At 39.8% G+C, this 12851-nt stretch overlaps 1 protein-coding gene across 1 annotated transcript in view; it reads right to left on the reverse strand.

Moving 5' to 3' along the window:
- Window positions 1-11512, reverse strand: part of LOC150091175 (uncharacterized) — a 97759-nt gene extending 86247 nt beyond the window's left edge. Inside the window, exon 1 of the mRNA XM_090382478.1 lies at window positions 11335-11512. Within this exon, the coding sequence (XP_090238604.1) occupies window positions 11335-11440 (106 nt within the window). The 5' untranslated portion in view covers window positions 11441-11512. The remainder of the gene's footprint in view (window positions 1-11334) is intronic.
- Between the last annotated feature and the right edge of the window lie 1339 nt (window positions 11513-12851).

The raw sequence follows: 12851 nt of genomic DNA on the forward strand, positions 1-12851 counted from the left end.
CCTTCGCCTTTGCTATTGCCACAGCCCTTTTTGCCTCCTTATTTGCTAATTTATATGCTTCTTTATCTTCCTGGCTACCTGTTAAATCCCATCTTTTCTTCATCTTTTGTTTTATCACAGATTGCACTTCCTCATTCCACCACCAAGCCTCCTCTCCTGATGTTCCCCAACAATTCATTCAGAATGGATCATTCAAATAAAAAATTGCTCCGGTTATATACTCCAGCATGATCACAGATCGGAGCAGTTTCTGTAGGTAATTCTCATGATGATACTGCAAGTTAATAATTATACAAGGTCATCGAAAAAGGTGTCCGTGATTTCCTTTCTAATTATCTTCAGAAATATTTGATCAATTGCTGTGATCGTAGCAGCAAACAGCGTGGTAACTCACTAAGTTTTATTTGACACCTAAACAATGACCTTAGCTGCGCCGTGAGTGTGCGCAGAATGACTCCTACGCGCACCGCCTTGGTCAGTGTCACTAAGATGGCCGTGCAACAGAAAGCTGTGTGTGTTGTGATACGTTGGATTAAAATCTGTCATAACAATGCAACGCCAATACCGACGTACGTCGGTACCTTTTTCGATGACCTTGTATAGTAAGTGTACCACAACACACATTGTTGCACGGCCATCTGACTAACACTGACTGAGGCGGAAGAGTCCATTGCCCTGTGGGTGCACGATGAACATGAAGGGATGATTTGATTTGATTTGATTTGATTTAGTAGTTGTTGGCGCATCGGCTTCTGTGACCATATTGCACCTCCCAAGGTTTTTGCAGTACTTTGATCCAAGCCCGAGGCGGGAATCGAACCCGCGACCTTTGGGTTGCCGGGCAGGTACTTTACCCACTCGGCTAGCCCGGTCGGCATGAAGGGATGCAGATCTGCAAGGATGGACACGTAACTGGACCATTCAGAGATCATCTAGACGTACCAGAGGTCCCAACGTGTGCCAGTTGAAAACACCCCAGACGATTACCAACCGTCCACCTGCCTGAATAGTTCCTTGTTGACATGACGAGTGCATAGTTTCGTGCGGTTTCTGCCAGATACGCACCCTCCCGTCCGCTCGAAATAACTGGAAACAGGACTCATCGAACCAGGAGACCCGTCTCCAATCATCCAAGGTCCAGTGAGTTTCACTCAGTTATGTCGTAGAGTCCTGTGTTGTGGTGTTAGCAATGGTAATCTGGTCGGTCAGCGGCACCTATAACCTATTGCAGCTAATGATCGCTTGATGGTCTTGGTGGAGACGTTTTTGGCGCCTCCCTCGTTGAAGTCGGCGGTGATTTGTGCCACTGTCGCTCTCCGGTTGGATGAAACAATGCGAGACAGATGTAAATGGCAACGTTTATCCGCCACCTTTCTCGGCCCATAGTGGAAATGGCGTATTCCCGATGCACTCTGGATACATTCTAACGGGGGATAGTGCAATTTCTGTACCACCTCCGCGATAGTGACCAATGCGTCGGGCACCCACTATCAACCCTCTTTCAAATTTGATTAACTCACAACGTTTATCCATACTGACATCGAATTTCCATCTACGTGAATGCAGTGGCCCTGCATCACTGCATATACCTACCAAGCGGTGGATTCGTACACTGGGAAGAGGTGTGACAGCGTCGCGTTCTCCAGGTACGAGATATCCCAAGAATTCTGTCCTTTCAGTGTGGTACATTATTTTACGTTTCAGACAAATTGGGATATTGCTCCTCAGTATGTGACTATATGTACCAGATCGTGGTGGACTGCTGATCTTAACAACAGCTTCAAAATGAAACAAGTCCTACATAAGAAATGGAAGCATACGAATGACAGTAAAGACAGAATCGCCTTTTCCCGTGCCAGGGCCCACTTTAATCGAAAGAAAGCTGACGCAATCCAAGTGAACCTTAACCGCACTCTGAGGAAAGGAAAGCCATTCTATGCTGCCCCACATGGTGGATTCAATCACATGCTTCATCCTCAAGAATGGCTCAAATACATCGCCAGATTTTCAAATACAACCACAGTCCCATCTACAGTTGTCCAGCCTGACTATGAAAACCCTTCGGATGTCCTAGGGACTATCCAGATCACGGAACAGGAGCTCATACGTGCCATCAATTCCCTTCCCACAACAGCCACTGTTGGGGAGGATGGAATTCCACAATTTATGATCAAATGCTTAAGCACATTCATCATAGACCCTCTTCTCTCGATCTACAACAGATGCCTCGCTGAGCATTATTTCCCACCCCAGTGGAATAAATACAGAGTGTACCCATCCCCAAAAACCAATTTGCCACAAACGTCAGCCAGTTCAGACCCATATCAGTTGCCTCTTGTCTGTTAAAAACTCTTGAAAAGGCTTTGCTACCCACAATCACTCAACAAATCCTCCAGACGAAACCACCTGAAATCCACTATGCTATCGCAGGAAAATCATCAATCACTAACTTGGCCGCCACCACAGAACGCATTCTCTCAGCATTCGAACAAAGAGCTGAGCTAGCAACCACATACCTCGACATAAGCGCAGCCTTTGATGCCGTGTCGATTCCGGCCTTGCTCCTCCTACTTAGGGAGAATTTTCACATTCGAGGTGATATGCTGTGCTTTTTGGAATCACTTCTCAGTCACACTTATTCTCCATCGGCAGCAACATACCCTATCCTGCGACATTACTGCTGGAGTACCGCAGGGGGGTGTCCTGTCTGGTGTCCTGTTCACAGCCATCATCGTGCCCATTATTGCCTCAACGAATTATTGCCTCAATTTGAAGTCATCGGCATAGTCTCCTATGCTATGCCGATGACTTCAAACTGCTGACTCCAATTAACCCTGGCGACAATCCCGCCCAGCTCAGCAACAGGATCAATTCCCAACTTAAGGATCTAGAATTGTACCTGGCAAACTTCAATCTAAAAATCAACCCTCTGAAGTCTGCTCAGGTTATATTCTCCCTTAAATCCATGCCGACAGTACTCAACGTTTCACTCGCAGGGGTGCGAATACCAAACGTACCCTCGCACACAGACCTTGGCGTTCTGTTCGACCAAAAGATGTCCTTTGTCAACCAGATCGACAAACTCAGTACCAGATTTTCTCGTCTACGGTGGATCTCAAAGCAGCAGCTGCTACACGTCCGACATCCTGCCACTGTTAAAAGGTTCATCACCTCCACCGTCTACCCTGCCATTCTCTATGGTGCAGAAATATGGGCCTCTGCTGCACATACAAACCTTAAGCGGGTGTACACTGCTGAATACTGGCTACTGAAATGGGCGAATAACAAGCTTCGGCTACCTCCCGCTACAACAACTTCCATGACGGCACAAGCACTCGACATCCCGAGGTTGAAGTTCCTGATCGTTGAAAAGAGGCTGGTCTCCACAGCCAAACTCATCTCAGGCCAAATATCATCTCCAAATACTTGGAATGCTTGCTCTTGGAGGATTCCACAGCCAAGCCTAAGGTCGGTACCAGCACTTGTGGCTCACCACAACAGGCTTGTACTCACCGAAAGATTTCTGCCCAAGCAGATGCTCGCTGCCCTCAACCGTGTGGACGCCGACATCGACACCATAATAAGTAAAAAGGACAGACACAACTTTATCAAAGCTCTTGAAACCTGAATCACTGCCAAGTTGTATTTGTTTTTCTTTATTTGTGTTCAGCTCCTTGTTTTTATGATGTATTTGTATTTCTTTTTGCATTTGTAATCTGTATTTTGTAGCCTTTTGTATGTGTTCGCTATATTTTGTAGCCATTTGAATTTGTACTTATGTTATCTATATGTGAACCCCCTGGCGCTCGTCGCCGTGATGGGATATTGTGCTGTAATTCTACTTCATAATAAAGATTTATTTATTTATTTATTTATTTATTTATATTTCCTGAATGTTATCCATCCGAAATTTCTTCTTCTCTTGACATCCAGCATTTTATCATTGTTTCAACTAATGACTTATCATTAGCATTAGTTGAGGCATATAATACAAGAAAGCAAGCTTATACAGCATCGGCCAAAAAAAAAAACCTTATTTCACCCATCATTGGTCACTCCAAATGTTTGTCTAGTTCAGCCTTAAATTTGTTTAAGCTATCAACTTCCACAATAACAGATGAAAGCCTGTTCCAGCAATCAACTACCCATTGGCTAAAGGCAAACTTCCGCACATTCTACAATTTGTCTTTCCTCAATTTGAATCTAGCCCCCTCAGGTTTTTAATCTGACAAAGCGGAAGTATCCCATCAGCATTGAGCCTGCTCAAACCATTCAAGGCCTTATACACACCAATCAGATCACATCGCAAGTGCCTAGTCTCCAGATGCTGAAACTTGCAGCACTTAAGCCTCTCTTGGTAATAGCACCATTTTGTTCCTCTCACAACCATGTTGCCCTTCTATATACTCGGAGGGATGTAGAGTTCTAGGAACTCTACATCCTTCCTAAAATGAGGTCTCCAGACCTGTAAGCAGTACTCAAGGTATGGCCTGACCATTGCCTTATACAAAGGGATAAACACCTCCTTGTATCTGATAGACAAATTCCTATATATCATTGACAAAACTCCATGACTTGCTCTGCACTGCTCAGAGAACTTCATATCTGACTGCACAATTACCCTCAGTTCTTTTTTATTCTCCACCTTCCTGAGGAAGGTGGAGTATGAAACTTTTCTAGATTCTATTGCAGTGGCATACTGTCTTCACTGTCATTAAAAACAGTGCCAACGTTTGTATCAAATGCAAATTTAGACATTAAGCCTGATATACATATTTATCATTGATAAATACACAAAAGAACAATGGGCCCAGCACCGACTCCGCGAATAACATTAGTCCACTTAGAGCAGTGTCCATTTATGAACACTCTCTGCCGTCTTGAGAGCAACTTGCTCTTAATGCCGTACCAGTCCAATTTGTACAGCAGTCTTCCATGTGTAACAGTATCAAAAGCTTTCCTGAAATTCAAGTATATGATATCAAAATTATATTTTTCATCCAGTTGTTTTGTTTTGTCCACATAGTAGTATGCAATCAAATTGATCAGACAAGACTTCCCTTTAACAAATCCATGCTGTGTCTTGAATTATTACTGCAGCTTTGTCTACGTGATCATGCATCACTTCTTTAATCAGTGACTCCATTATTTTTTCCGGAACAGAAGTTAAACTAACAGGTCTATAATTATTTGTCCCACCCTTTGAACCCCCCCCCCTTTGTGAATTGGAGATACATTTGCACATCTCCAGTCCATGGGGACCTCCCCTGAATCTAAGGATGCTCTCATAATTATGGCTAAGGGTTTGCTTACTTTACTTGCTGCCTCCTGCAATATAACTGGATAGATTTAATCCGCCCCAGGTGCCTTTTGTATGTTTAACTATAACAATTTCTCCTTCACTTTGCTTTCCGTTATTACAAAACATTTAGCTCCCTGTTAAGACTTTACTAAGCTTCTGTCCTTCCCTTCCTTACAAAATTCCCCATGTGTGAAAGTTGATGCAGAATACTCATTCAGTTTTTCAACTATCTTCTAGAGTTTACTTTCTTCTAGAGTTTCCATAAGAAAATAAGTCTTTGTTGTTTTTCTTTGCATCCTGTGGCAAGGATTTCTCGTAATCAGCCTTCGCCTGCATAATCTCCTTTGTGGCACTCCAGTATAAGTGTATGAATCCACATTTTCAATTTCTACTCTTTGAACGATACATTCCTTCCTGTGGTATACTTGTTCATCATTACTTTTGTTTTAGCCCTATTCATTTTTTGTTCGAAATACTAACTCTGCATAACTGATTAAGGTTTTCCTCTAATTCTTCGGGATACTGGCTTATGATCACAGTGTTATCTGTAAATAGTTTAGGTGCTCCCCATTTACATTTACTCCTTTCTACGACCAGTCCAATCTTCTGGAAACTTCCTCAAGAGGAGCAGTAAACGACTTCGGAGATAGTGTCTCCTTGTCGAACTCTTTTATCAATTTTAAATTTGCTGCTGTTTTTGTCTAGTCCAGGAGTGGCGAACCCATGGCACGCGTACAAATGTTTTGGCACACAGAATTCACAGCGTCCCAAGGAAATTTCAAACTTCGTGCAATGATTTGTTTGAAGTAGGAGTGGTGAGACGTACTGACGAAATTATGAAACGAAATTAAGAAAAAAAAATTCGTATGTTTCACACGTTTATTCAGAACATAAGCATTATAGCCATAGCAGCCTATGTGCCATTAAACCACCATCAGAACATAAGTGACTGGTAAACGTATGTGAGATATACATCGATGAGCCAAAACATTATGACCAGCGAGTCGTTATGAAAATCGAAGCAACTGCAGGTGAACTATAGCGCGGATCGGGACACGGTATAAAAATCATCTGACACTGTGCTCAGTAATCGGTGTTACTCTTGTTCTTCAGATGGGAAAGGCAGCGGACTTAAGCGAGTTTTAGAAAAGCCAAATTGTAGTGGCCAGACGACTGGGTCAGAGCATATCTGAAACGGCACGGCTGGTGGGATGCTCGCAGTCAGCCGTGGTTAATCCTACAGAAAGTGGTCCGAGGATGGAAAACCCATGAACCGCCGGCAAGGTGTTGAACGACCACGGTTCATCGATGCTCGAGATGTGTGAAGGCACTTCCGGATGGTAAGTGGCAACTGTGGCACAGCTCGCCGGTAATTGGGATGCTGGTGACGGGAGTAATGTGTCACAACACAGAGTACAGCGAACCCTGCTGAAAATGGGACTGCGTAGCCACAGGTCGCCACAGGGCATGCGAGTATCGAAACTGGACCTTGAATGATTGAAAGAAGGTCGTCTGGTCCGTTTAATCACATTTACTGTTGCACCATGTGGACAGCCAGGTACATCTGCGTCGTTTACCTTGGAAAGTGATGGTGCCTGGATGCACCGTGGTACGAAAAGAAGCCGGTGTCAGCTTTTGACGACGTTCTGCTGGGATACCCTGGGTCCAGTCATCCATGTGCCAGGCACTCTGACGTCTACCACCTACCTAAACATCATGACTCCTGAATGCAGTGGGGCATGGGCATGCCCCACTAGAGGGAAAGAGGGGGTGGCTTCATTAATACCACAACTAAATAAAATAATAAAAGCCCTACATATGCAAATTTCAATTAACACCAGATTTATTGCCCGACCCATTAGGCCTCCAGAACTTATAATCTTAGCGCTCAACCCCACGTTCAGTTTAGCGAACAAACCCCACATACTGTCTCTTAACGCAAAAATACTACCGCGATTATTTTTTTATTTTTTAGGACCCAGCCGCCGAAATCCCAGGAAATTATTATTATCATTTTATTTCCACATGAGTGGGCACCCCTGGAACAGCCTGGTTTGGCTTGAAGGGTGTGCATTATGCAAATTCCAGTTGATTACATTGATGGACTTGCAAGAGATCAAAGCAGATTGAAAATACACAACTAAATAAAATAATAAAAGCTAAAATAAATAACAAATTCATTGTCAATTACGGTTTGTATGTTGTGTGGAGATTGGAGATTATTCTTCATTAATACCCATAAATTGTCATAAATATTTTAATTGCTATTTGCCTTTTACAGATTGTTTAGAATGTCAGCTCAACCACAAAATAAACAAAAACTTTCAAATGAAGAGGTGAGTAGCAGAGAATTTCAAGAATCTTGCAGTGAAAGATTTGGCACGATTAAGAAGGATAATAAAGCATTATATGTTCTGAAACGCGAGGGTATTTTATAAAAAATATTTAGCCAATTTTGGCACGCAATTTAGCCAATTTTGTGTTCTGGGCACGCGAGGGTAGTTTTTTAAAAGATTTAGCAAATTTTGGCACCAACCCTTAAGAAGGTTCACCACCCCTGGTCTAGTTTAATAAAGGAGGTAGCATTCCCATATATTTTCTTCAAAAGCATAATGTATGGGATGTCTATGCCTTGGCATAATGGTGTTATTTTTTATTCATTTGCTTTCTCCATTAGCTTTGCTATTACGTGAAGATGATCCATAGCGGAGAATCCTGTCCTAAAGTCAGCTTGCTCTTTCGGTTGATTCTCATCAAGTATTCTTTCTAATCTGCCCCTTGACAACTTGTAGATGTGGGAGAACAAGCTAATGGGTCTATAATTTCCAATTTCTGATTTGTCTCCTTTATTATGCAGCAAAATTATGATTGGATTATTCCACTCCTTAGGGGTCCCGCCTTTCCTAATGTATTTTGTAAAAGTCTTGCTATTTTCTGTGTCATGTCTCTTTCTCCCAATTTTAACAACTCTACAGTAACTTCACACCCGGGGCTTTTTGTTTCTTCATTGTCTTCAATGCATGTTCCATCTCATCAGGAAGGATGTCGGGTATGTCGTGTGTGTTGCAAATTTGTAATCCATCTTCCCAACTGCTGGCATCATTCCTTTGCTTGCTCCTTGTATAATTCTCTATAGTAGTCTTCCGCTATTTGAATTATGCCTTCTTTGCTATTTATAACTACACACCATCACTGTTGTTCGGATCCAGTATCATTTGTCTTTCTGTGTTACTTCTCATGACTGCTGGTTTAAGTCCTTTGTTTTCCCTTAATGCTTGTTCTTTTCCTGTATTAAATTTTCTTATGTCCTCTCTGAGTCTCTTTCTGATGGCTTTGCATAACTCGGTATATATACTCAATTTTGTACATGTCAATGTTTATCTTATTCTTCATTTGTCGTCTTCGGTTGACCATGACAAGTGTTTCTTGACTAACTTTTTCTTCTTTGGATATCTTTTTACCCATAGGTTTCTCGGGCTCTATCACTTTTAGAAAGTTGATGTATTTCTGAAGTTCGTAGCCATAAGAATTCTTACAGACAGCGTGCTCAACGAAGAGTTCCTTACCACTAATTATGCATTTTTGTTGATCGTTTATATTTTATTTAATTTTTTTTTACACATAATAATTAAGAAAGTCCAACATTTATGAACATCGCTATATGGTTGCATTGGTTATATTGTTAAATATTGAGGAAGACACATGAAATGTATCATCATACGAAAGCAATACAGAATACTGTAATAGAATATTACTAAAAACTGATATTTTCAAAACTCAATGTGAAACTATATTTCACGACATGCTAGCTTTAAGTTTGTGCAGAGAGGCTTACATGATCGCGAGGGCTACACAATATGAAGAAATGCGCCACCAGTTTAGACATTTACATAGAACGTGTGTACCTAAAGCCGAGAAGCAAATACTGCTTCTCGTGTACTCTGCTCTTCGTGGACTAATATTATTAGTGGAGTCCCCCAGGGTTCGGTGTTGGGCCCACTGTTTTGTATATTTATCAGTGATAGTGGTGAAGGTATATCAGGCTTAATATCGAAGTTGGCAGATGATTCAAAGGTTGTTAATGACAGTAGTGGCAGTGTGCTACTGCAACAGAATCTAGAAAATTTGGGCAGATGGGCTGAGATGTGGCAACTGAAGTTTTCCAAATCTCAGCCCCAGAGAAACGTACCAACTGTGTGGTACTACACTTAGGGTGGTAGAAAATGAAAATAGCTGGGGTTAATTGTGCAGTAAGATATGAAGTTTTCTGAGCAATGCAGACAGGCTGCCAGGGCAGGTCATGGGGTATTGTCAATGATATACAGGAATTTTGCTAGTAGGGAAAAGGAGGTGATTATTCCTTTGTAAATGAGGCCTACAGGTCTGGAGGCCTCATTTTAGAATGTAGAGTTGCTTGAGCGTGTACAGAGAAACGCAACAAGACTGGTGAAGGGTACGAAGGGGTACTCTTACCAAGAAAGGCTTAAATTCTGCAAATTGCAGCAGCTGGAGAATAGGCACCTGCGAGGTGATCTGATTGAGTTGCATAAGAACTAGAATGGGTTGAGCACGCTGAATTCTGATGGGATTCTTCCGCTTGCCGAGATTACGAACCTGAGGGGGCATAAATTCAAATTGAGGAAAAACAGTTGTAGAATAGATGTGTGGAAATTTGCCTTTAGCCAGCTGGTGGTTAATTGTTTGAACAAACTTCCATCTGCTGTTGTGGAAGTTGATAGCTTAAATAAATTCAAGGAGGAACTGGACAAACATTTAGAGGGAATGGATGTGTGAAATTTTTTTTTTTTTTTTTGCTGATGCTATATAAGCATTCATACCTGCTTTCTTGCATCACATTGCCTCCATTAATACTGATTCAAATTATTATGACTGCGCATTTATTCGAAATGTGAATAATTACTACAAAGAAACACGCGTTTCTATTTTTGTTTTTATTTTTGTTTAATTCTGATCCAGATTTACATAGAGATTTAAACTATTTTTCTTTAAAAAAGAAGGGAAAAAATGATTTTACTAAATAAATTTAAAAAAAAAAGGATAAATTTGAACTTAGAATTGCAGTACTCGGCCATATTATAAACATTTAAAAAATTGTTTTTGAAACTAAAGGAGAAAAAAACTATAATAATTGTCAATATCCGTAGCAATAATATTACGCATTCATAGAATTTCATACTTTTGTTAGTCCTTGAAAAAATGCACTTGGATTATTTATTTCTGGCTGTTCAATAGCGATTCAAAAAAAAAAAAAAAAAATATATATATATATATATATCGAAAACACTTAGGTCTGACCTCTGATTTTTTTTAATGTGTGTATAATATATATATATATATATATATATATATATACATATACATACACACAATACTTTTAGAGCATAAAGAAGTTTTAATTAATAAATGGTCTTTTTTGTATAAGGCGCAGTGAATTTAATAAAAATGTATGTAATAGTACTCTATGTATATAGTACTGCGGCCCTCAAAATTATATTTTTCCTCTAATAGATTTGAATCCGCTCCGTATTGTTAATTCTAATAATTTGTCGAGGCCTTTTCAAGTGCGGCTGATTTAACTGGGCTCGGTCTAGAAGTACAGTTGTATGAGAATTTTCCCGGATAGTTTGATTATAGACAAGGCAAAATGATGTTTCATGGTCTCAATCGCCTTTGCACTAAAAGAACCCTCGGGGTAGGGGGGGAAAGAGAGTAAGAATTTAAAAAAAAAATGTTTGAAGGGGATCAGGTAATCTCGATAAATAAAATCTTAGTTTTCACTGCTGCATGTATTTGCAACCATTACTCTTTCTCATAAAAGTTTCTTCCATTTTAAAGGATAAACAGCATCGAAATTGCTAAAAATTTAATGTAAAACCTCATAAGTTTTGTTCAAGCAATCCTTTGACACAACCTTATGAGGACTGAGTGGGTCGATGTGGAAGCACAATACATCACTGCAGTGACCATAAACATGTAGCAAAAAAAATAAAAATAATAAAAAATCCACTTACTATGGCACGCAATTGACCTGACACAACGAAAATCGAATCCTGTCACTTCGTTTGCCATTGTTAGAACTGTCAGCAAAAAAACTGCGTATTGTACAACAGGTCTCATTATTACTTGAATAATCAATCGATTTGACTCTTGAATTGTCACGTCGCATGCTTTTTGTACTTCAAGCGACCTGTTGTGTAAAACTTAACGAGATAAGAGACCAAAGAGGAAATAATGTATCCGCTAAGTAATCCTGGAATTCATAGAAGCAGCATTTCATAGAAGTAGATAACGCCATGTCGGGAATTAACAGTCCAAAGCTCTTCCTTCTTTGTACCATATAATATATGAATTCCGAAAATAACAGCTAAACTTATTTCATTATTTGTGGTAAATCTCTCTCTAAACACAAATTAATGTACGTACGCGGGTATCTACAGTGTCCAGTTGAAAATAAATAAATACAATTCCAAAATAAATTATGCAAATTCCCATGGCTCGAAGAGCCATGTCAACATATTGACCTAGACAGAAATATTTTGGCCTAATACATTTTGACGAAAATATTTCCAGCACTTTGAAGTCGTCTGAATTGATCCAGAAAGCAGAGTGAACTGCAATTGGGGTTCGTCCTTATTTATCTGAGAGTAAGAAAACGCTTCGTTACTCTAGAGCAGTGGTGGCCAACTTAATTTGTGATGCTATCTACTTTTTTCCTTCTAAATGTGCCGCGATCTACCATCTCAAAAATTTCATTGCACAAGATTAAAAAAGTTAATCAACACATATTGAAAAATGTTGTTTATAAATTTTAAAATTCAATACAATTCAGAATTCTTATTTTAAATTCATACGTATTTTAATTTATGCAAAGTTTGTGTCTTCATGTCATCTGCCAAGCCTTCAAAATCGGGGATATACTGTGGTATGGCCAACCGTAAAGAATCTTCTGTATGCATGTCCCTAAGAGCAGAGCGATTCTTCGTCTTTGTTTGTTTCAAATACGAAAAAGCCGATTCACATAGATATGTGGAACCAAAAGAGGAATTTAAAAGTTCACTGCATTTTTTTTATATTTGGATACTTTTCTCGGCAATCATTTTTCCGAAACTCTTTTTCTGATGATCTGGCTTTTAGGAAGATATCGTTTCCCAATGTAATAATTTCATTTTCAAGTAATATTTTCTCCATGTGAAAAATCACAGCGATTTTTTGTGCAATTTTGTTTCGTATCTAAGTTGACATTAAATGGATAAGAAATATATTGAACAATATCTGCAATTGTTTTGAAATCACCGAATCTGGTTTCAAAATCGTCCACAACATTCTTAATTTCAGAAACTTATTTCTCACTATTAAATTCAAAAACAGGATATTTTCGCAAATGAACTTTCATATTTTCAAAATGGTCGAATTTTTTTTTCTTTGAGATCCTTGGCCATTGCCAAAAATTGACATTTATATGCAGAAATACTACTAATCATATCACCCACATTTTTATTTTTTCCTTGTACGTAATTCCAAATTCAGA

The sequence above is a fragment of the Mastigoproctus giganteus genome, chromosome 1 (assembly GCF_048544385.1).
Source record: "Mastigoproctus giganteus isolate SK-2022 chromosome 1, ASM4854438v1, whole genome shotgun sequence".
Taxonomy (NCBI): Eukaryota; Metazoa; Arthropoda; class Arachnida; order Uropygi; family Thelyphonidae; genus Mastigoproctus; species Mastigoproctus giganteus.